The 24,622-nt window shown below is 56.3% G+C and overlaps 2 protein-coding genes across 14 annotated transcripts in view; both read right to left on the bottom strand.

Moving 5' to 3' along the window:
* DGCR8 (DGCR8 microprocessor complex subunit) overlaps nt 1-4,105 on the bottom strand; it is a 36,697-nt gene extending 32,592 nt beyond the window's left edge. For 2 of the 4 annotated variants that reach the window (XR_011505514.1, XM_044775508.2), the window contains exon 1: nt 3,970-4,105. The gene's annotated coding sequence lies outside the window, so the exon portion shown is untranslated. Of the gene's footprint in view, nt 1-2,506; nt 2,572-3,721; nt 3,858-3,969 lie in introns of those variants that run through there. The other 2 variants (XM_070516707.1, XM_044775507.1) reach the window with 2 other exon arrangements.
* Nucleotides 4,106-8,601: 4,496 nt separating this feature from the next.
* TANGO2 (transport and golgi organization 2 homolog) overlaps nt 8,602-24,622 on the bottom strand; it is a 50,790-nt gene continuing 34,769 nt past the window's right edge. For 6 of the 10 annotated variants that reach the window (XM_044775494.2, XM_014835441.3, XM_044775495.2 and 3 more), the window contains exons 4-9: nt 22,870-22,989; nt 22,225-22,339; nt 18,286-18,356; nt 13,737-13,890; nt 12,076-12,180; nt 8,602-9,600 (exon numbers count right to left, since the gene is read on the bottom strand). In XM_044775494.2, the coding sequence (XP_044631429.2) occupies nt 9,480-9,600; nt 12,076-12,180; nt 13,737-13,890; nt 18,286-18,356; nt 22,225-22,339; nt 22,870-22,989 (686 nt within the window). In that variant the 3' untranslated portion in view covers nt 8,602-9,479. The remainder of the gene's footprint in view (nt 9,601-12,075; nt 12,181-13,736; nt 13,891-18,285; nt 18,357-22,224; nt 22,340-22,869; nt 22,990-24,622) is intronic. The other 4 variants (XM_070516694.1, XM_070516695.1, XM_070516696.1 and 1 more) reach the window with 1 other exon arrangement.

Raw genomic sequence — 24,622 nt, 5'->3', positions numbered from 1 at the left:
AGAAGAGGAGGGGGTAGTGGCTGTGGGGAAGGGAGCCTGGCCAGGGTTGGTGGGGGGAGCTGCAGGAGACAGCTGGAACCAAGGCACAGGGAGCCCTGGGTGCCATTTGGAGCCTGGCTCCATACTGGGGGCAATAAGGAGCCACGGAGGGTGAAGTGACTCTCATGCCATAGTTAGTCACTATTTGAGGAAGAAGACTGATAGCTATGCTAGGCACAGTGCCTGCACCCAAGGCACAGGGGCCAATCCTCAAGACCAAAAGGCAAAAGTGGGAAAGGGGCTCTGGTGACAAGGCTGGAGCCCTCGAGAACGGCGAAAACACAGAACTAAGCGCACTGCTGACCAGGCAGAGGTGGGAGAACAGACAAGAGGGAACTGAAGGGGAATGAGGCTTCTCCCCTGGAGGTACACACGTGTTCCAGCATCCAGGCAGGAGCCCGCAGAGGAGAATGGAAGGAGCCTCCAGGCAGACCTGTCTGACAGGTGCTGAGGCCACAGCTTTGGAACTGTGACTGGCCTAGAAACAGGGGGCCAGAACGTATGAGTGAGGCAGGAGTTGCCAAACGACAGGAGAGAGGCCATCCAGAGAGGAAATACAGACCAAGAGGGCTGAGAACACAACTCTGAGAAGCTTTACTCTAGAGGAAGCACAACAAAAGGGATGATGTGTGGCTCAGAAGGCAGGTCAGAAGAGCAATCCGAAAAGCCGGAGGTCTGCAGAAGGGCCGGGCATCAGAGCAGGAGAAGCACATGTAGACACACGCACGCACACGCATACATCTACACCCCCGCACCATGCAGACACACACATGCACATGCACGCCCACGCCCACATGGGGCAGGCTGACTGGTAGCATGAACAGGAGAGAGCAGACCCCACACATTTAAGAAGTTTACAGGGAAGGGACAGAGCGTGGTGGTTGTACTTTAATGGAGACACAAATAAAAACCAGAGACTTGTTTAGATTTAATTAATTCATTCGACAAATGTTCACTGACCATCTACTCTGAGGGCGGCACTACCATGACCAAGCAACAAGGTCCCCACCCCCTGGACAAAGTTGGAAAGGCAATGACCACTGTGCTGTCACTCTATTTCCTAGATTCTAAGCTGTCCTTTCATTTCTGAATTCAATGGGAATTTAACACAATACCTCCTCCAAAGGTGTGCCCATCAAAAGTGCTTAGGATCAAGGAAATACAGCATGGAGACAATGAGACCCAGACCTGCAGTACACGCTGAGGAGGCTGCAGCAGACGGGCACAAGGAACACTCAATGAAGCAAGGCCAGTCTCCTGGCAACCAAGAAAGATCATCTCAGAGAAGGACAGACAGGTCACACGCCCAGTGCTACAGAACACAGAGAAGACCAGGACCAAACCCCTCAGCGCCCGGCAGGTTTGCAGAGACCCTAATGAGGGCCAATCTACGATCCTGGAGACCGAAAAACAAACATGAAGACAAGTGAGGAGATGGGAGGACTGAAGACAAATGTTGGTACAGGATATTAAAAGGTTAAAAAGCAGCCAGCGTAGAGGCACAAAGCACAGACGCTAACAATAATAACTGACGAAAGGGACCTGGAAGAAGGGTGCAGGGCGGGGTCAGGGGTCGTGAGAGGGACAGTGCGCTCCTAGGAGGTCAGGAAAGCCTGCCCAGGCCCAGGGGCAGCAGTTCAAGGCTCAGGACTCTGCAGTAGGGCAGTTTCGGGCAAGTTACTTACTGTTCCTCTGTAAGCTTTCTCTATCCACTCAACAGGTGTGTGCCGAACGCCTTCCACGTGGCACACACCATTCTAGATGCTGAGGACACACAACAGAGAAAGCCCTTCTCCACAGAGCTCACACCTCAGCAGGACAGAGGCACAAGTAACGACTAAGAACAGCTCAAAGTGTTCAAGAAAAAACAAAGCAGAGAGTTGGGGAAGAGGAGGCAGCTTCAGAAGGGTGGTCAGCGAATGCAGAAGAGAGCGAGCCAGGTGCATAGTGGGGGTAGGGGCAGGGACATTCCAGGTGACACAGAGAAGAGCAAAGGCCCTGGGGTGGGAGTGTGGGTTAGCCAGGGAGAGCAGTGTGTGGAGGGGCAGTCAGAAGAGGCCAGGTCAGTGAGGAAGAGCAAGACCAGGACTTTGGCTCTTATCTGAAGAGGCACAAGCCACTGGACAGCAGAGTTCAAGCAGTGAGGTCACATGACCCAACGACAACAGCGGCAGCCAACCCTCAGCCAGGCCCTGCACTTTATGCATTTTTAGTCACTAGTTCTCACACAGCACTGTGAGAGAAAGGTTAAGGACAGAAAAGTTAAGCAACTTACTCAAGGTCACACAGCTAGAACGTGGTGGAGCTGCTTTATGACCCAGGCAAGCTGGCTCCAGTCTGTACTGCCTTGGTTTTACACTATCTTGCAGTTTAAAAGAACCACTGTGTGTCTAGAAAAACTACATATTGGGGGCGAGGGGAGGAGGGGAAAAACAGGACGAGAACAAAGAGGAATTAAGAGGCTCACCGGGCGGCTCCAACCAACGTTAAGCTGGAGGTGGTGAGAAATGGTCCTGAGGGTTGCAGAAAGGCCTGAGAGAGAGGAATCCAGGAGACTTCAAACTCAAGCACAGAGACGTCGTGTGCTGAGGTGGTAAAGGTAACATGGGGAGTGTTTTGGGGTGGGTGAAGATCGGGGTTTGGTTTGGACACCGCTACTTAGCATCAAAGTAACACAGGGAGATGTGGAAGAGGCAGGGAGAAACGTGAGGCTGTAGCTGAGAAGGCAGGCCAGGGCTGGAGAGGGAGAGAGAGATGTCAAGCAGCGATGACGGCACTAAAGCCAGGAGGCTAGAGGCGACCACCGAGGAGGGAAGGGCAGCTAGGAGAGAGGCCGAGACGGGACAAACCAGGCAGATGCACATTTCCTGCCTGAGGGCACAGCTGGGCTGCAGAACCGCCCTGGAAGCACCCTACACAGCGCCTGGCACACAGGGCTCCAAGGGGGCTCTCGGCCGCCAGCCTCACCATGCTTCTGCCGAGTGAGCACAGGATGCCAACTGGACCGTGAGCCAGCAGCAGACTCGCAGCAGGCTCCCTGGGATCCCCGGCCCAGGGCAAGACCCACACGCCTGGACAGCACCCTTCGTTGGAGTCCACTCGCTGGGCTGGCATCAGGCACCGGCCGGCTGTGATGGTCCAGTGCTGTGGCTGCTGCCTTTCGGTCAAACCTCTCATGCTGCAGCCTCCCGCCCAACCCAGCGGCAGTATGACCTCATCCATTCCTTTTGTCATCCTCCAAGGGGCCTCACATTCTGCACCCCAAGTGGCCATTCACTCTCTTTGGCGAATGACAGCCTGCGGTGGGGTTTGGGTCACTCCACCCGTGGCCCGGTGACGGGAAACAGGGTCCTCGCCTAGTGGTTGGCCTCACACAGTCAACAGCCTTAGACTAGACTGTCGTGCATCGGGGAACAAGGGACATGCAAGCATGCAAAACGGCAAGCCCAATTCCTACCACAAGCACCGCAAGTCCGCTGGTGACACTTGACAGGTATCACTGTCAACAGGTTGCCACCTCCCATTTATTTCTACTGCGCTCATGGTTACAATAAAGCCACACTTCGATCGTCTGCGCGACACTCAATCCACGAGCATCTGGTGGCAGAAAAGACTTGGGCGACTTCACAGATTCCCCAAACTGTGCTCCCGGAGGCTGCCGGGCGAGCGGCCCTGCTCGTACCTTTCCCGCCTGAAGGCGACGCCACGCTTCGGGCCCGCGGGGCGCGGGCCTCTCTCACCCGGCTGCTCCCGGGGCCCGCCCGCCCGCCGCGCTCTCGAGGCCCGCGGCCATGATGCCTCACAAAGGCCGGCGCTCCGCGCGCCGCGGCCGCAGAGAAGGGAGGGAGGGAGAGAGGCGGGAAGGGCGCCCTCGCGCGGCCCCCACGCCCGCCCGCCGCCCGCGGGGCGCCCCTCGCGCCCCGCACCTACCTCCGGCGCCCGCGGCCTGCCCGAGCCGCCACAGCCCGACCGCCGCGGGGAGCGCTCAGCGCGCGGCCGCCGCCGCCCCCGGGAAGGCCGGCCCGGCTCCTCCGCCCGGCGGCCCCGCCTGCCGCGCGGGCGAGCGGAGGGCGGGCCCTGGGGCGCGCGGCCAATCCCTGAGCGCGGCCGCCCGCATTGGGGGAGCCGCGGGGCGGGCAGCGGCGCCGCCAATCCGACGCGCGGCGCGCGGCCCAATGGCGCGGCGCCGAGGCCGCGGCCGTAACGGTCGGCGCCTGGGCGGGGCTCGCGGCGCGGAGGGCGGCCGCGGGGGCTGCCGGGAACGGGACGGCCGCGGGGAGCCGGGGCGGGCGGGGCCGCCGGGAACGGGGCGAGCGCGAGGGCCGCCGGGAGCCGGGGCCGGCGGGGGCGCCGCCGGGAACGGGGCGGGCGCGGGGCAGAGGGCGCGGGGCGGCCCCGGCCGGGCGTCTCCGGTCTGGACTGCGGGGGAGGCCGCCCACACGGAGGCCTTGCAGGATTCCCAGCCAAAGCGAAGAGACAAGCGCATGCGCTGTCTGGCACGCCTCGTTTGCCAGCCGGCACCGGGAGCTTCCGAGAGGGGAGGGCGTCAGTAAACGGAGAAGGGACAGCTCGTCCTTAGATCAGAATCCCACTCGATAACTGTAAGGGGAATGATGGAAATGGAAAATCGCCCATGTGGCAGCTAGCACGATAACTGCTGGAGACAAAAATTGTGGATGCTAAAAATAGTGAACGAAAGTATGAGAAACAGGTGGAGGTTTTTCTTTGTTTTCTACAGAGTTTCTGCCCCAGATATTTCCTAATTTCAAAGGGAACATAGTAACTTTACAGGGGGAAGAACCTGGGAGACACCGCCTTAACCAAGTGACCACGGTCACGTGCAAATGTTACACATTCAAACTTACCAAATTGTACACTTTAAAGATGTGCATTGCATTGTATTCATTGTACCTCAATAAAAATGAAGAAAAAAGTTAGCACCAGTAAAGGGATGTATCATGGGCCTCCTGAGGACGTGTGTCACTTGCAGGCACAAAACCTGAATGTCATCATGAAGAGCAAACCAAAATAAGGGACACTCTACCAACAAACTGGCCAGTGCTTTTCAAAAGTGTCATCATTCAAGTCAAAGGCAGACTGAGGAGCCATCTTTGATTAAAGGAGACCCAGCTAAGTGTGATGTGGGATCTGGACCCCAGGTTGGATGGTGGCTCAGAAAAGGGATATGAGTGAGACAACTGGTAAAATTCAAATAAAGCCTGTAGATTAGTTAGTAGTATTGTATCAATGCTAATTTTCTGGTTGTAATCATTTTATGGTGGTTAGGTAAGGTGTTAACATTTGGGGAAACAGGGTGAAAGATTGGATTGCTCTGTTCTATTTTTTCAAGTTTTTAGTTAAGTTGAAATAATTTCAAAATGAAAAAGTTAAAAAAGGCGAGGAGAGTGGGTGTTGCCAGTGATGAAGCCGGTGGCCTACCCAGGCCTCTCCCTCCCTTCCTGCCCGCTTCTGTTCACCTGGCTGCCCCGGTGGCTAGCACCAGGCACCTCACAGTGGGCACCAAGCCCCATGAGGGTCTGGCTCCTGGACTCAGTCAAGGGACACCAGCTTCCCTGTGGCTGGGCCAGCTGCTGGCCTTGGCCAAGTGCAATCAGAGCCTGTGGGAACCCTTGATACGCCATCATCCAGCCTTAGGGACCTTGCTACACCTCGTTGCTTGGTGAGCTGGGGGCCCCACCTGACCCAGTCGGACCTGAGACTTCAGACCTGCACAGTACAACCAGCTTCCCAAATGGCCCGGGACCAACTGGGTGATGGACAAAGACCCTCTCACCACAGGATCTCCCCACAGTCCCTTTCTGGCTCCAGCCTGAGGTGCAAGGATCAATACCTGGGACCTGGAACTCCAGCCCAAGCTTGGGGAGGAATCTTTTCCTTCTAGGCTCCTGTGTTTCCACTTCAGCCCACCTCACTTATGAGCCAAGTCTCTGCTAAACGGCCTGGACAATGCCTTCTGCTGGCAGAGACCAAAAGATAGGGTGTTGGGGGGGTCTCTGTGGGCAGAAGACCAGGAGCCCAAGCCTGCTAGGATGAGCCCCAGGGCCAGGCTGCACTCCTGGACTGGTTGTGTTTGCTCATAGACTTGCCTCCACATTGGTCATCCCCTCACCTCCAGCCTCCACGCCTGCACACTTCAACTCGGCCATCTTGGAGCCAGAGAGCAGAAGTGGCTTCTCTGAGAAAGGGTATCTGAGAAGGAGGTGAATCCCCATCTGCCAGGAGGAGAGGACTCAGGGATCAGACGCATCTGGTGACAAGCACAGAGGACTGGCTAGGCCATGCCAAGGTCAGGTCCAGGCATTCCTGCATGGCACGTCAAAAGCATTTCTAGAAGGGATCAGCGTCGTAGGGTCCCTGCACCCTTCTTACAGCACAGGTGCCTCACTTCAAGGCACTGGCCTAAATCAACAGGGGCTCAGGAAGCCTCAGCACTGTCCTCTTTGGTTCAAATGTCTCCCTGCCTTAAGCATCAGAATAAAGTGGTGGCAAGAGAGGAAAGGTCCTGCGTTCCTGGGGCGCTCGTTCTGACAGAGAGACACACAGGAAACCACTAAAATACACAGCATGTCAGACAGTGGCAACTGCTATGGAGAAAAACAGCAGGGACGGAGGCACCTTTGGATGGGATGCCTCCCCAACACTATAGTAAAGAACTGCAGCACGTGAGGGCGAGTGCAGTTTGGATATCCAGGAGAGGAGTTCTTCAGGCAGAGGGGACAGCAAATGCAAAGGCCCTGGGGCAGGAGCTGAGCAGAAAGCATGGCCACGAACAGTGGCAAGGGCCAGGGCAAGTGAAGTGAAGGCAGGAGGGGTGCCAGGCAGCAGGGTGAGACCAGCATGGGAGGACAATAGGCTGACAGAGGCAGGTACTCCAAGGTCCACCTGTCCTCATCCTGCTCCTTCCTGTCCTCATGGCTCTGCCTCCCCACCTGCCCAGGGACTGAGGGACTGTTACAGCATCTCTCCAAGCCTCGGTCTCCTCATCTGTAAAGTGAAGGTCACAAGTGAATTATTTTGCTAGGGCTGCCATAATGTACTGCAGGTGAGTGGCTTGAACCACAGAAATTTACCATCTCACATTCTAGAGGCCAGACGTCTGGCCCGAGGTGTCGGCAGGGCCGTGCTCCCTCTGCAGGCTCCAGGGAAGGGTCTGTTCCAGGCCTGTCTCCCAGTTCCTTGGCGGGCAGCAGGCTAGCTCATCTTCATAGGGTGTTCTTTCTGCATGCATGTCTGTCACTGCGTCCAAACTTTCCCTTTTTCCATAAGGACACCAGTCATGTTGGATTAGGGCCCACCCTAATGACCTCATTTTATCTTGACTGCCTCCTTAAAGACCCAAATAAGGCCACGTTCTGAGGCATGGGGCTAGGACTCCAACTGATCTTTTTCAGGGCACACAACTCAACCCATAGCAACGACAAAGCTCCATCTTGGGCTGCCCCTTCCTCGGGGGGCCCAGGGCAGGCTGGGGTCAGGGGGGTCCGTGACAAGGGCTGGGAAAGCTATCCCAGGACAGTCCCCATCCCTGGGGCAGAGGCAAACATCTGGGGAGGCTCTTCAGATGGCTTTGAAGCCAGCCCAGCGGCGCCCCCGAGGGCAGACATGCCTGGCTAGGGTGGGTGCTGGCGTGGGGCACTGGTCCATGATGTGGGCAGCCCACTGAGGCAGACAAAGGGTATTGGCAGCAGCAGCAGTGCGCGAGCTGAGAGCGTGGCTTGTCGTGGCTGAGCCAGAGACGTGTGGGACAGGGAGCTGGTTTCCCCGTGGGCCTGGGAGACAAGGCTGCGTTGTCACTGGGAGACCCCTTCCAGCCTGGCTGCGCTCAGGCTCTTTGCTTCTGAGTTCAAAGTGAGCAAGGAGGACGTCAGGCCCTGAGGGGTGGTCAGGGAAGGAAGGAGGAGGGGTGGGGAGGCAAGTTGGGTCCAGTGTAGGTCCACACCCCACCCCGAGCTCTCACTGCTCTGAGAAGGCCAAGCTGGGGGTCAGAGGCAGAGGGAAACCTGGGTCTCAGCATTGGACACAGGACCGCCGAATGCTCGGCCCTGCCTGGGGACAGGAACTCCTGAGTGCTTGTCCAAAACCAGGGTCCTGGGGCTGAGACACACTCCACTTGTTCTCCTGCTCTGAAACCTACCCCTTCCTGCCATCCCCTGGCCTCCACAGTCCACCCTGATTGCAGGCCTGACCACACCACCCCCTCAGGGGGTCCTTCGGGGCTCCTGCCTGCACCTGGGTGAATCGCCGGCTTTCCGCCCAGCGCAGCAGGCCCTATAACAGGCACCAACGGCATCCTGTGCACACAGGCTCTCTCGCAACCTGGCCTCTGCCCAAGGACAGACGGATAGACAGGCCAGTGGACCCTCGGGCTTCCATCATGGCGCTCAGGAGGCCGTGGGCAAAGGAGAAAGTGGAAGGAGGCTAGTGCCGGTGTCTGTGCCTCGGGAGCCCGGCCACCAGGAGAGAGCCCCGCCAACCCCGCACACACGACAGCTGCCGGCATCCCCATCACACGAGTTAGGGATCTGGAATGCACTGACTCACTCCAGCATGAAAGTTTTATTACCAATGTCTCACATTCAAGTACAGATTCCTGTGAAGTCTGACTCCCCAAGGAGAAGGGAAACGGCAGGGGCTGGCTGCATCCCCTCACTGAGCTGGGCCTCCCCAGAACCCACGGCTCCCAGTGGGTGGGCAGGGGCCTGAGAGCCTACTGAGGTGCCTAGCACACACAGGACCCCCAGTGCATGGGGGATCACCCCTCCCACAGGACCACCCCATGCACATGGGACCCCCAACACACACAGGACCACTAGATCCACCAACCAGGTTGTGCATATGCTATGAGAGTGGGTTCTTCCCAGGTCTTTGTCATTCCTCATGCCAAATGTGGCCTGTTTCCCCTCCAAGAGCAGGTCTGATTGCCGGGACCTGGAACGCCCAGGAGAGGAGGAGCCACTTTTAAAGAAAAGCCTACTTCTGTCACATTGTTCAAAGCAAAGACCCACTAGCCAGAAGCACGTGTGGGTGCGAGAGGCCTATCTGGTACTTGGGTTTGTGTCTGCCTGGGAACATGTGCACACTTGAGCATGTGTGCATGCCCTAAGAGTGTACGTGTGTGCCTATGCACCTGTGCTTCTGTGCAGGGGCAGGGGATAGGCCCAGATGCATTCACACATGCATAGCACAACTGGGCCTGCCCCAGCCCTAGCCATGGGACTCTGTCACTCTCATTGGCATAAGGGTGGACCCCGAGCTGGACACAGGGACACAGATAGATCACACACAAATCAGAGGGCCTTGGTCCTGGGGGACAGTGGCCAAGTCATGGGCAGTACATGTGGCTGTGGAAGGTACCCATCCACAATGGCCCTTGAGGCAGGGCCTTCCAGGAGCCCCCCGGCCACGCCTAGGGGTGGAGGTTAACTCTGCAGCCTGAACTCGTGGGTGGTGGTCTCCCAGCGGGAGGGGTCCTTGTCCAACATGCTGCGCTCTGTGAAAGTCACGTGCCCATCAGCGTCCACGAGGATGACTGTGTTGGTTCTGAAAGAGAGCATGGGGAGCCAGCCCCGTGGCCGAGTGGTTAGTTCGAGCACTCCGCTTCGGCAGCCCAGGGTTTTGCCAGTTCAAATCCGGGGCGCAGACCTAGCACCGCTCACCAGGCCATGCAGAGGCGGTGCCTCACATAGAACCAGAAGGACCTACAACTAGAATATACAACTATGTAGTGAAAGGCTTTGGGAAGAAGAAGAAAAAGAAGAAAAAAGAAAGATTGGCAACAGATGTTAGCTCAGGTGCCAATCTTAAAAAGAAAACAGAGCATGGGGCCCATATTCAGCCCGTTGTCCTATGCCTTCTGCCCACCTATCAGAGCCCCAACAGGGATAAGATCTGAGGCAGGAGGGGCAAGCCAACCACACCTGGGGCCTGTGCCAGGCACCTGGCCCAGCTTGAGGCGGGTCACGAATGAGCAGCTGCCACAGCCTTGTGGAGTGAAGGGTCTTTCTGGGGCATCTGGGCACTGAGCCTGGGGGGTCTGGGGTTCCTGGGCTAGCCCCAGGCCACACTCAGTGTCCTGCTGCCTCCACTCTGAAACACTCCCAGCCGCCCTGCCTGTCCTCTGCAGCAAAGCCCCAACTCTCACCAGGGTGGCCCTGGGCTGACCAGGCACTTTCCCACCAGAACCCCCTAGAGCTCCCAGGCAATGGCCCCACACTGCCACCTGGGGCTGCCCAGACATGTGGCCGAGCTCGGCTCTTCCAAGAGATCAAGTTGTCGACCTCTTAGGGCCCAGGCCTTCACCTGGAACTCTCCCCTTTCCTCTCTCTCCTCCCCCAGCGCCTGTCCCAAATGTTCAGCACACCTTCCTTCTCCTGCCCAGCTCTCCCCACAGCGAGTCCTCCTGCCCATCTCCCATGGCCAGAGGGCGAGTACGAGGTTGCCGAGCAGCCCCAGCACAGGCTGGCGCCCATGGAGGGCCCACGCATGCTGAAAGCGGGGGTTCCCGGCTGGGGTCGGACCCAGCAGCCACGTACCCAGCCAGGGAGTAGACTTGGTGCTCTGAAGACGAGGACACATGAGCACACAATTTAGTCATGAAAACAAGTCTCCAGTGGAAAAGGGGCCTAAGGGAAAAGGCCACCGTTCAGGTGTACAACCCACGGGCCCTGGAGCCGCAGTGCTGGGAGTCCACACCGAGCTGGCCCCACCCTGCACCCTGTCCCCCAGCCACAGTGCTTGAAGCTGTCATTTCCTTGAGGATGAACAACTCAGGCCTGCCCTCCTCTCAGTTCGCTGGTCCCCAGGACTTCACACATCCAGCCCCTGCCAGATGCCCTCAGCCTCCGTAGAGCATCAGCCATGTCCCCATGGCAAGGTCACCTCACTGCCTCCTGGGAGAACCAGCACCTCACCGTCAAGAAGGCAGCAATAACCCAACCTCTCCCATCTGCAGGGACAGAAGGGGCCTCACTCGAGCTCATTGACCTGACCCAAAAGCCAGGCATAAAGGTGACATCACCATGACCAGGGGTACAGGTGACATCACTCCAGCATCACTCAGCACTTGTCACCACCCAAGCACCCCGTCCATGAGTCCCTGGCAGCCATGGGTCCAAGGGTCCATCACAGTCACCACAGGTCTCCAGCCCGGCACAAGGCTGCACCCACAGGCCTCAGTGCGAGCTGAACCCAGGCAGATGTGGCTACACAGGAGGCCACACTCCACCTCCAGGCCAGGTGTACTGGGCATGTGGCAGCAGCACTCCTGGAGCATCCCAGCTGGTCCAGCCGCCTAACCTCTCTGTGCATCCCAGCCGCCTGCGAGTGCAGCAGGGGGGCTGCCCTCAGCTCCCTCCACATGGCCCTCTGATGAAGCCATTTAGGCAGGTTTGGCTTCCCAGCCACACACAGCCTTTCCTTCTCCACCCAGGAGGGAGGGAGGCAGGGAAGGAACTTGCTGGAACAGCAGACACCTGTGCCAACAGCTTCTCCCTCCCAGATGTTCTCACGTTGCAGCCGAGATGAGCATTTACCCTTTTCCTGGGGTGAGGTGACATCACCTGGCTGAGCTAACCTAATCCCAGCCCTGGTCACACGAAGAACATGACAGGCCCAGGAACACAGGGCGAGTGAGGGGAAGAGCCAAGCAGTGGGACCTGCAGGCCCACAGGGATTTGCTGACAGGAGTGAGCCGGAGGCCATCTCGGCCCCCTCATGGCTGTGCAGGGGGAAGGGGGCAGCTCAGGGGCACCCCCGGAAGGCAAGGAAGCCTCAGAGCCCTCGTGCCCGGCTTGCAGTACCTCTGGGAGCTGGCAGGTGTTTTGTACATGACCATCAACCGTGGCGTCTGCTCACCCTATGGCCCTTGAACTGACATGGCAGCTGCTTCTAGGCAGGGCAGAGGCTCCAGGATCCACAGAGCTAGGGAAGGAAGGCCTCGCCCTGGCTACCCACAGAGTGAGGGGAAGGCCAGGTTCCTCATGGGACAGGACTGGAGGTGCCCAGCGGCCTCTGTACCTGGTGCCATAGTCCGGGCAGCGCACACACACAGCCGCGTACTTGCTCAGAATGGGCTGCACGTACTCCCTGCCTTGGTCCTCGATGGCTGGGTCTGGCAACTGCCTAGAAGGATAGAGGAGGGAGGGGTCAGCACCAGCACCTCTGCTGCCCGCCACAGCCCTACCTGCCATCTTCACAGCCCTACAGTGCCTGAGGAGTCCGCCAGCCTTGGAAGGTGGGGCCCACAGGGTATTGCATGCACGTTTCTGCTCAAGGCCTCAAATCTCTGTCCAGACTCTCACTTAGGGCTCCATTGCTGGGCCTGGGTCACCAGCCAGCGACCACAGGGCCAGCTCCCCCTGCCAGGGCCACCAGCAGCTTTCCCAGGACCCAGGAATCCAGGAACACGAGCACCTGAGAGCTCAGTGCTGGGTAAGGCTCTGCTGGGTCTGAAAATGCCTGGGGTCCATCTGGCCAGAGCTGGGCAGGGCACCCTAAGGAAGGATGGAAGCCACTTCCCAGAGCGAGCTCGCCCTCCCATCTCAGAGGGCCTGAGTGGGCAGGGGCATGGTGGGTGGTGGCCTGGCTAAGGGGTGCGGTCACCTGACCACATGTTCTCCCTGCTTGCCCCTTATAAGAGGTGCCCTGTGGGCATCTGCGCACTTGCCAGGAGTCTATTCGAGCCCCGTGGCTTGCTTGCCACCGTAGCCAGGGCTGGGACCACAGCCATCAATAAGAGCAGCCAGCGCCCCCTTACAGACCTGTGGGGACAACAAACAGTGGCCGTGGGCCGTGTGGACCTACAGCTGAGAGGAGGCCACTGGGCAGGGCTTCCCCAAGCGGGCGGCTGTGCTGAGGCTGAAGGTGCCATGGTTCAGAGAGGAGAGAGAGGGTGAACAAGAGGCAGGGAGAGGCCCTGGGGGAGGACAGTGCAAGGCAGGCTGTGGGGGGCTCCTCCAAGGGGCCATCCAGGCAGGACACTGGCCTGGCCTGGCCTGGCCTGGCTGGGGAAGGAGAGGGACCTATGAGCTGGGTCATTGCATAGGAGGAAGGCCAGCCTAGCGAGCACCTTGACCTCCAGCTGGGATGGCCAAGACATGTCAGGGGGTGGCAGGTGTCCCCTGCAGAGGCCACCTGAGGTACCTCAAGGCCTACAGTTGAGGAAACCAGGTTGGGGGCTTCTTTTCCCCAGGCAATTCCCTGGATTTCCCCATCCTGGCCATGGTGGGACAGCATGTGGGAATGACAGTTGACCCCCAGGCAGACTCCTAAGCTGGCTGCTCCCTTCTGTGGTTTGCTAAGCACCTGAAGCCTTCTGGAACCTCCCACCAGCCCTGTGTGTTCAGGCAGAGGGGAGCCTCTAGCCCTTCACAGCCCCATGCAAGCCTATATCAAGCCACTGGGAGCACCGAGCTTCCCAGCACACTGGCCTGGGACTGTTCCATTTTCCGTCATCAAAGCCCCCCTCTTCCACATCAGAAATGGCAGCTGCCCAAGGGGCAAAGGCAGGAGGGGCAGAGGACAAGCTGTCCGTCAGGCTCCCCCCGTGGCCAAGGAGCCAGCCTCAGTTGCCTGCACAGACCTCCCAGAACAGCAGAGCCTGCCTGCCTCTCTACCCCTGACCGGAGCAGTGGGGTGCACGTCCACTCCACTGGCCCCAGGGGGACCCGCCCACTCACGCCTCGTCGTTGTTGAGCACGTCCAGGAGCTGGGCAATGAGGTCATCCTTGGGGAGGGCCTGGCTCTGCTCCACAACCGCCAAGAAGAGCTGCTTCCCAAAGCACAGCTTCCTCCAGGGCGTCTCCAGCAGAGCATTGCTCAGCCCGTAGGTCCCTGTGGGGAGAAGGTCAGCCTGGCCAGTGCAGAGGCCCCACCGTCTGAACTCAGGATCACCTCTCAGCCACCCACCCAGCACTGGGCGAGGTACCAGGGCTACGGCCAAGGGCACTGAGGCCAGGCTGCCCCATACTCCAGCACCTTCTCTATGCACATTCCTGACCCGTCTGCATGGCCGGGGTGGAGAACTCAACATGGCAAGGCTCCTGCAGGAGACCACGAGGCACAGATGCCAAGTGGCCTTGATGGATGGGATAACAAGGAATAAACAACCTGAAATCCAACAGGGCAAAGCAAAGCGGGTGCTCGAGAGGGCACTGCCTCCCCAGCTCACTCCCGCTCTCAGCTGGGACAGCTGCGAGTTGGGGGTCCCCCCGAGAAGGTCAGGGGTGGGAGAATCAGCAACCCGAGGCCAGGGGGATGCCTGGAGAACACCAGTCAGCGGTTAGGGAGCACACCCAAATCCACCCACTCAGTGGGCGCAGGCAGGGCCCACCTCTACCTGCTGGCAGGGGCCAGGGCTGGGGGTGCTACAGGGTCTCAGGCAAGTTCCTCAGAACGAGTTCTCGTAGGTTAACAGAAGGAGTGACAAAAAAAGGAAAGGGTGGGGGCTGGCCCCGTGACTGAGTGGTTAAGTTCGCGCGCTCCACTGCAGGTGGCCCAGTGTTTCGCTGGTTCGAATCCTGGGCGTAGACATGGCACTGCTCATCCAAACATGGCACTGCTCATCCAAACCACGCTGAGGCAGCGTCCCACATGCCACAACTAGAAGGACCCACACGAAGAATATACAACTATGTACTGGGGGGCTTTGGGGAGAAAAAGGAAAAAATTAAATCTTTAAAAAAAAAAAAAAGGAAAGGGTTTCTCATGTCAGCAAAAGGAGAAGCTTGAGACTTGGGCTGGAGAGCCCCCCCAGAGCCTCTTGTTGAGAGGCTCCGCAGGCAATAGGGGCAAGTGAACTCAGAGTCACGCGCCCTGGAAGATGCACTGAGGACAGGCAGCCACCCCTCTGCTGCGGCCAGACTTCTGGGTGAGGGTCTCGACCAGGTCTGACATGACTGCACCCGCTTCCCAGGAAACCACACTGCCAGCGCAAGGGAGCACTGTGCTTTATCCATCAGGAGCAACAGGAAAGACCACGCGTCAGTGGTGCTGAACACCTGGGGAGCCACATGCCAAAGAATGGAGTGGGACCCCTGCCTCAACCACACATAAGAATTAATGCAACATGCCCCAAAGACCTAAATGTAGGAGCTAAACTATGAAACTCTTTGGAGAAAACACACAAGAAAAGCTACATGACCTCAGATTAGACAATGATTTCTTACATACGACACCAAAAGCATAAGCAACAAAAGATAAAAATAACCTAGACTTAATCAAAATTTAAAATGATGTGCTTCAAGAGACACCAACAAGACAGTGAAAACAAAACCCACACGAGGGGACAATTCTGCAAATCACACAGCTGATAAGGGGCTAGTAGCTGGAACATATGAAGAACTACAACTCAATAATAAAAATACAAAAAAAAAAAACAATTTAACAAGGGGCAAAGGATCTAAATAGACATTTCTCCAAAGAAGATATACAAATGGTCAATAAGGACATGGAAAGATGCTCAACGTCATTAGCCATCAGGGAAATGCAAACCAAAACCACCAGGAGCTATCACGCCACACCCACTAGGATGAGTGTAATGAAAACAGACAATAACAAGTGTTGGCGAGGATGTGGAGGGACTGGAGCCTCACACACTGCTGGTGGGAATGCAAAATGGGGCAGCTGCTTGGAAAAAAGTTTGGCAGTTCCTCAAAAAGTTAAACAGTTTCCTTACAGTCCAGCTACTCCACTCCTAGGTATATACACAAGACGGATGAAAACATGCGCCCACACCAAAACTTGTGCACCAACGTTCACAGCAGCATTATCCACAATAGCCCAAAAGTGGAAACAACCCAATGTCCAGCAACAGATGAATGGAGAAGCAAAACACTGACCATCCGTACAATGGAATATTATTCAGCCATAAAAAGGAACGAAGCCCTAATTCACACCACCACATGAATGAACCTTGAAAACACACTGAGTGAAAGAAGCCAGAGACAAAGGCGACATATCGTCTGACTCCATTGATGTGAACGTCCAGAATAAGCCAAGCTACAGACACAGAAAGTAGATGAGTAGTTGCCAGGGGCTGGGGGCAGGGGGAATGAGAGTAACTGCTAAAGGATATGTCTTTGTTTCTGTTTTTGTTTTTTGAGGAAGATTAGGCCTGAGCTAACATCTGCTGCCAATCCTCCTCTTTTGCTGAGGAAGACTGGCCCTGAGCTAACATCCATGTCCATCTTCCTCTACTTTATATGTGGGACGCCTACCACAGCATGGCGTGCCAAGCGGTGCCATGTCCACACCCGGGATCCAAACTGGCAAACCCCGGGCCGCCGAGAAGCAGAACGTGCAAACTTAACCGCTGCACCACCGGGCCAGCCCCTGGATATGGTTTCTTTTTAAGGTGATGAAAATGTTCTGGAATTAGACAGCACTGACAGTCACACAACTTTGTGAACATACTAAAATCTGCTGAAGGATACACTTTAAATAAGTGAACTGTGTGATATGTGAGTTATATCTCAATAAAGCTGTTATTAAAGAAAAGTGACATGGATCAGGTGGAGGTAGGCTCAGGAACAAAACAACAGGATGTAGTTGGAAAGAATTTCTTCCAAGCAACAATTCAGTAGAAAACAACCATCTCCAGTCACAGAGTCTCAAGCCCTGAGAATTGAGGGCATTGAGGGTGGTTTCCAGGTATTTCCATAAAGGCCTCTGAGCCATAAAACCACACATCTATGGACAGCTTATCTTTGACAAAGGAGCTGAGGGCATACAATGGAGAAAAGAAAGTCTTTTCAACAAATGGTGCTGGGAAAACTGGAAAGCCACATGTAAAAGAATGAAAATTGACCATTCTTTTTCACCATTCACCAAAATAAACTCAAAATGGATTAAAGACCTAAAGGTGAGACCTGAAACCATAAGGCTTCTGGAAGAAAACGTAGGCAGTACACTCTTTGACATCAGTATTAAAAGGATCTTTTCGGACACCATGCCTTCTCAGAGAAGGGAAACAATAGAAAGAATAAACAAATGAGACTTCATCAGATTAAAGAGCTTCTTCAAGGCAAATGAAAACAGGATTGAAACAAAAAAACAACCCACTAACTGGGAAAAAATATTTGCAAGTCATATATCTGACAAAGGCTTAATATCCATAATATATAAAGAACTCTCGCAACTCAACAACAAAACATCAAACAACCCAATCAAAAAATGGGCTGAAGACATGAACAGACATTTCTCCAAAGAAGATATACTGATGGCCAATAGGCACATGAAAAGATGCTCATCATCGCTGATCATCAGGGAAATGCAAATCAAAACTACACTAAGATATCACCTTACACCCGTTAGAATGACAAAAATATCTAAAACTAATAGCAACAAATGTTGGAGAGGTTGCGGAGAAAAAGGAACCCTCATACACTGCTGGTGGGAATGCAAACTGGTACAGCCACTATGGAAAACAGTATGGAGATTCCTCAAAAAATTAAAAATAGAACTACCATACGATGCAGCCATCCCACTACTGGGTATCTGTCCAAAGAGCTTGAAGTCAGCAATCCCAAAAGTCCTGTGCACCCCAATGTTTATTGCAGCACTGTTTACAATAGCCAAGACGTGGAAGCAACCTAAGTGTCCAGCAACAGACGAATGGATAAAGAAGATGTGGTACATATATACAATGGAATACTACTCAGCTGCAAAACAGAACAAAATCATTCCATTTGCAATAACATTGATGGACCTTGAGAGAATTATGTTAAGTGAAATAAGCCAGCGAGAGAAAGATAATCTGTGTATGACTCCACTCATATGAGGAATTTAAAATTATGGACTAAGAACAGTTTAGTGGATACCAGGGGAAAGGTGGGGTGGGGGGTGGGCACAAAGGGTGAAGTGGTGCACCTACAACATGACTGACAAACATTAATGTACAATTGAAATTTCACAAGATTGTAACCTATCAATAACTCAATAAAAAAAACAAAAAGGCCTCTGAGCCAAAGCACAGATTTGGGGGGAGGGGGTCTCTTGTGCCTTTTAGTTTCCAGTTCACCCCGACAGTTGCGGCTCAGTGCTGGGGGAAGCTGTCCCAGGCCATGGGCAGCCTGACACACAGACTGGGTACGAGGGTCAGATCACAAGGTACACAGACAACCGACAAGCACAGGCCCAGGAGAGAAATGCAACAGGGGCCTAGTCTCTGAAAAGCACAGAGGTGTCCCCAGAGGAGCAGCCCTGTCACCACCCCCTGAGCAGACTCACCTGGGGCCAGGACAACAGGCTCAGGGTCCCCGCGGTTTCCATAGTAGCAAACGACGTCTCCCTTCTCTGTGCTGCGGACAGGGGCGGGGAGGGGTCAGCTGGGAGCCAGGGCACCAGACCCTGATGCCCGGCAGTCTCCACGGCCCCTTCCCCAGCACCCCTGCTGGCAGCCAGAGGAGGCACAGGGGCTCGCTGCAGTCAGGGCATGGGCTAGTCAGGGCCCCAGACCCCCAGGGTCCTCTCAGGCAGGGTCATCAAGACCCCTAGCTCCACACCCCCAACTCACCGCAGAGACCACTGGCCTGGGAGCAGCAGAATCTAAAAGACCCTCCTGCCTCGATGGGTGCCCTCACACACAGGCACTCAGAGGCTGCCTGTGGCGACAGCTGCTGGCTCAGCCCCACACCCACCAACACCAGTTCCCTCCAGAAAGCTATGACCCCCATCCCTACAGCTCATCTCTGAGTGCCTCGAGGCAGGACAGGATGCCCCAAGGTGACAGAGGCTTCTGAATAACACACCAAAGATCACATGTTCTTACCTTCATACACTGAATGTGCATTTAGAAGCAGTTTGAAATGCTCTGGAGCTGAAAATGTTCCAGTTCCTAAATACCATAGTGAATCTTTCTGCTAAGAGTCAGAATGCCTTTTCTGCAAACTACAGAGAGACTCTTTCTGGCTTATGACCTGCCTTCCTGGTGGGATGCTGGACACGGTGACCTGAGCCTTCAGGATGAACAAGCGTAGAGACAGGGCCAGGTGGGGGGTGCTGTGGAGTCCCAGAGTGCCCACCTCAGCCCTCCTGCTCAATGCCACCCCGCAGGCAGGACCCCCGCTCCCATGCAGCTTACTATTCTGCTCACATCTTCCTCCCCACAGCCCTTGGCTCCTTTCTTAAAATGTTTGGCTAATGACTTCAGAGGCCTGTTTGTAGGCAAAGAGCTGGAAAGCACGAGAACCTGCGGGATTGGGCACACACTCCCACCATACCTGGTTAGGCAGAAAGGGGGCCTGACCCAGGGACCAGCCACGATGGGGATGAGGCTCTCTTCTTCTCAGCCTTGACTTCCTCCTGGCACCCACCACCCAGGCTGCTTGCTCACCTCTGACTCCCTCCACTCTCTGACCTTGGGCCTGGGCACCAGCAGCCACTGGACGCTTGGGATGCTCCTCTTGGGACACCTGTCCTCAAGCATAACCCACTGGGCTCCCCTGGCTACCGCCTGTCCTCAAAGGCCATGTCCAGGGAGGCAGGCCCCTACCCTGCAGCCCAGGAGCTGGGAGAGTTGCTCAGGCTCCAAGGGGCCCAAGCGCCCACCCATGCACCCCCTGTCCGTGCATGCATCCACTCAGAGCATGGGGCCCTCATCCCCCAGTCACTTGACATGGCTGCTGAGCACCGAGTTCTGCTGGCATCACAGCCAGGGGCTGATCTCTTGGACCGGGGCAGACATACACGAAACTAGTGACAGGTAAAGTGGCCCCTGAACTTGGGGAGCAGGGAGGACACGGGGACTCCCCTCCAGGAGCCAGCCGGTGCCAGCATGCCACGGTGGTGAGGGGAGGGCTCTGGGCAGCAAGTACCAGTGCCGGCCATACCCTTGGCCCTCCTCCCTTGAGAATGATGCACCCATCCACAAGGTGGCGCAGGGCCGAGCAGGTTGCACAGTGGACACTCGAGGCACAGCAGGCCAGGGCTCCCAGCCAAGAGAGGGGCCCGTGGACCTGCCCTTGTGGAAGAAGGCAGGCTCAGGACAGGCATCTGGACTTGGGCCTACTGCAGGGCACTTACCGCCTCCTCCAGCACCTGCCCTGACAGAAGTCCCTGAGCTGATGGCATCCACTGACTTTTGGGGCACTGGAGGGGGAGTGGAGGAGCACACGGAGAGGACGGAGGAGTGCAGAGGGAAGGATACTCACTTCCCCGAAAGGCAAATACAGAGAACCCCTGCAGGTCCTGTGACCACATCTCTAAAGCACACTTCCCGTGGGAGGGAACACAGCACACCCAGCCCACCCTGGTGGGGCTGACGCGGCTGCCCCACTGATGCCTGAATTCACAGGCTGCTCTGTGAGGCTTACACCGAGAAACACGCAGGAGCCCTCAGGTAGTCGGGGGGTGGACACCCAGCCAGGGCCTCTGCACACTGGCCACCCCTCGAGACTCCAGCACTGCCACTCTAGCACCTGACACCTTCCGTCATGTACACTGAGTCTGTCCACAGCGTCCACTCATCTGTCTGCACACCTGCAGGCAGGACTGGGCGGGAGCCTGGTGCCCATCATGCAGCCCTAGCCACCCCCTGGCCTCTGCCCACCAGCATCTGCCCGTCAGCCCTGGTGCAGGCCCCGGGGTCCCCCCACGAGACCAGGGTCCAGCATGACTCCTGTAACCTGCACCAAGCACCAATGATCACTTCTCCTTGGGGCTCAGTGTCTACAGTGGGAGGTGAACTACCCTGATGCCACAGGCAGCACCCCCTCCTCAGCTAGCACTCAGCAAATGGCACCAGGTAACAGGGCCTGGGCCAGAGGCAGCCCCCTGGAGGGCTGTCGCTGTGCAGCTGGTGCCTGAGCTACTGGGGGCCCATGGCCGGGGTCCAGGCCCAGGAGCCACAGAGATAAACACACTCGGAGAAGCCAGGAGAAGGCCCGACGCAGCCGTCCAGCACACAGAACCTGCACCTCAGGTGGAGTCGCAGATGCTGCCAGCTGGTGTCCAGCGGCACCATGGCCAAGGGCTCAGCGCTCCTTCCCAGGCTGGTGCCCAACTGGTGGGATGTGGCTGCTATCTCGAGGGGCACCCGGGACCCCAGCTAGGTACCCAGGGCAGAGCCACGGGACCCCGGCCCCGGCTCGCACCAGCAGTGGTCTTGGCCATGTTGCCCGCCTATCTGAGCTTGGCCGCATCAGGGGCACACAGGGTGCCCAGTGCTGCACCTGAAGGGTTCAGCATGCACCCCCCAGGCTATCCAGGTAACCGCCAGCTGCTGCTGCAGCAATCAACCCGTGCTGTACCTCTCTGTAGACCCAAAATGGGCCTGGCAAGGCTCCAACTTACTGCCACTTCCCATGAGGCCATGGCCCTTTGCAGGGTCCCAACAACCTGACTCCCGAATCTCACAGCCAGCACAGGTGTCCCTGCTCCAGCTCCGAGCCTCCCTGGGGGCCCTGCTCCTCCAGCCATAAGACAGGACCTTCTGCCTCTCCTGGCCCTGTTCCTTGCCTGTCTGCCCCACTCTAGATGACGGAATTGCTCTCCCAGCTGCCCGTGCAGCTGGGCCTCCATGTCTCTGGTGACAGGGTCCACAGCCAGCTTGGACAGGTTCATTGCCCCCTGACAACTCCAGACGGGGCCAGGCGCTATCCACCAAGCGCCTCGCAGAACTGGAGATGAGTCAGGCCGCCGGCTCAGATGTTCCTCCCAGAAGACTCCGCCACCGGGCCTGGCGCTCAGCTGCACCAGCCACCGTGGTCCTGGAGAGCTCCGTACCATGGTCAGGTGGGCTCGGACCTTTCCTCCCCAGCCTGGGGCACCTCTGCCCACCAGAGGTCAGATCAAGTAAGATGTAGCTCAAAAACAGGGGACTCCTCAGCCACAGAGGTGGGCAGAAGACCCAGGGGTGGGGGCCAGCGTGGGTGAGGGCCGCACCCTGCACCTGGGAGTGCCCTCTGCTGTCACACTCGGGCTGGCCTGGCAGGAGCCAGTGGCCCTCACACTGCCCAGGAAGCCCCCCTACCCCGGCTCTGCTCCCCAAGTCCCCACAACAGTGGATCTGGGAGGCCCTCAGCATCCGGGATGCTCACCAAGGAACGATATCCCTTGAGAGGCTGCCACAGATGCCACAGCACCTCCAGCGGAGCAGCGGGGCAGGAACCCCGCCTCCTGCACGCCCAAGGCCCGGCCTGTGGGGGCTGCCACCTCGCCACGACGCACCTCAGATCGGCGGCTATGAGGTTGAAGCCATTGTACAGGTGGCCCTCTGCGGAGACCTTCTTCAGGTAGGTCAGGCTGTCCATGTCGGTGGTCAGAAAGTGGGCCACAAGCTCACCTGGGGCAGGGGACAGACATCCATAGCAAGGAGGCAGGACTGAGCCCGCCCCCTAAGGAGACTGGTGTGGGGCACCCACAGCTGAACACTTCCATACCAGCCACATCTCACGACCCAGCAGCCAAAGTGGTCTGCATCAAGAACTCTGTTTTTGCTGGTTTTTAAAATTTTTTCTCCATTACACCCCCATATGGAAGTTCTGCATGAGGGAAAAAAATCTTCAGTGGGGACAATATATGTCCATGGGGCTGTCCTCCTGGGGACATTGCTCTACAAACATTCCACGGGTGAGGGACAATGACAACTCTGAGGAGTGATGCCTTGGCTGGGGGACAGCACAGAACAGGCTCCCCGAGAAGGGTGAAGCACCCTGTGCAGTGGGTACAGTACGGCCCAGGCCGAGGGCAGTTCCAGCGACACCAGCCAGTGGGCTGCAGGGCTGGGATGTGCCCTCCTTCCCTTCTCGCTCCTCTCAGGTCTCTGTACTGCTGGAGAAAGCCCCGCCTCACCTCGTCCCCACCCTGCGGTACCTCGGCCGCGGGCATCCGGGTCCAGGCGCGGTTGCAAGTAGTTGGTGAGTGCTGCCAGCTTCCCCCGCGTGCTGATGCCCAGCCACGTGCCTCCTTCCTTGCCTTCCTCCATGTCGAGCCCTGCGACAATGATGGCATCACCACCAGCAGCACCCACAGGTGGGCACCAGCCCCACGCTGTCCCTGCGTCCTAGGGAGATGCACACTCGGCAGGGAGATGCAGCTCAGCCCAGCAGCCTGACTGTGGAACAGGGGCTTGACTCCACAGGGCGAGGTAGCCTCTGGGGCCCAAGGGGCACACGAGAGAGACTCCTGCCCCACAGGATGACATCTGATGCCTGTGGGAGCCCCCGAAACCATGCAGTGAGCACCTGCCGAACACATCCTGGCCCAAGAGCCTGCCTTGGACTGGGAGGATAGCCAGCCCTGTCAAGGAACCATGCCAAGCCACAATCCTGCATCCTAGATCAGGGGCACGGACACCGGCTGCCCTCCTCAGCAGGACCCAGGGTCCCTTGGGGTGGGTGCTTCACTAGGAACCCAGGGCACATCCAGACTTACCAGTGTGCCCCATGCCCATGGCACAGGCCTGGCCACGGTTAATGCTTCATGGGCCCCACCCATGGGTTAGAGGGGCCCTTAAAGACACAGCAGAGCATCTTTCTAGATTAGAGCGTTATTTTACTTCAAGATTGCGGTAAAAACTGCTAAGTCATTAAAATATTATTTTTATAACAATAATAAATTATAACAGTAAAAGAAATAAAAGATGTCAAGATCAGAAAAGAAGAAGTCAAATTGTCTCCATGTGTAGATGACAGGATTGTATGTGAAAAAAATCCAAAAGGAATCTATAAAAATAAAATCTACTTCAACTAATAACTAAATACTAGCAAGAACTGGAAAATGAAAATTTAAACATACCATTACAACAGCACTAAATGATTTAAAAAAAAAGCAACTTAGGAAAACATTTAAGGAAGAATGTGTAACACCTAAGGAGTGAAAACCACAGGGCATTGCTGAGGAAAGTCACCCAGATCTAATTAAAGGGAGATGCCCTGTTCCTCGGCCAGAAGACTCAGTATTGTCAGGACGACAGTTCTCCCCAAATGACCAAACGTCAACATAATCTCAATCAAAATCCCAGCGGACTTTTCGCTGTATGGAAATTAACAAGCTGACTCTAGAATTTATCCGCACATACGAAGGAACAGGATGCCCAGCAGTCCTGAGCAGGAGCAAAGCTGCAGGACTTACACTGCCTGACCGCAAGACTTGCTAAAAAGCTCCAGTAATCAAGACCATGTGGCACTGGCGTCAAGACAGACAAACTGATCCATGGGACACGAGAGTCCAGAACAGACGTGTTCAACTGATGTTCAACCATTTGCCACAGTAACACAATAGGCAAAGGACATCTATTCAGTAAATGTTGCTGGGACAACTGGAGAGACAGGGGTGGCATGAGCCTCAACCCCACTACACACCATGTGCAAAAATTAATGTCAGAGAAATCATAGATCTACACATAAAACCCCAAATCAGAAGGCTTATAGAAGCAAACAGGAAAATATCTCTATGACCTTAAGGTGGCAAAGACACAAATAGAACCACATTTGTCCAACAAAGGACTCATCTCCAGAATGCAGAAAGAACTTCCACAAATCAACAACTAAAATGCAAATGAAACTTCTACATCTGGCCACCAACAGGGTCCAGATTTACCCTCCTGCATAAAACAACCAAAAAA

The sequence above is a fragment of the Equus asinus genome, chromosome 8 (assembly GCF_041296235.1).
Source record: "Equus asinus isolate D_3611 breed Donkey chromosome 8, EquAss-T2T_v2, whole genome shotgun sequence".
Taxonomy (NCBI): domain Eukaryota; kingdom Metazoa; phylum Chordata; class Mammalia; order Perissodactyla; family Equidae; genus Equus; species Equus asinus.
Note: the sequence above shows the minus strand (reverse complement) of the source record. Positions and strands in the feature narration are given on the sequence as shown.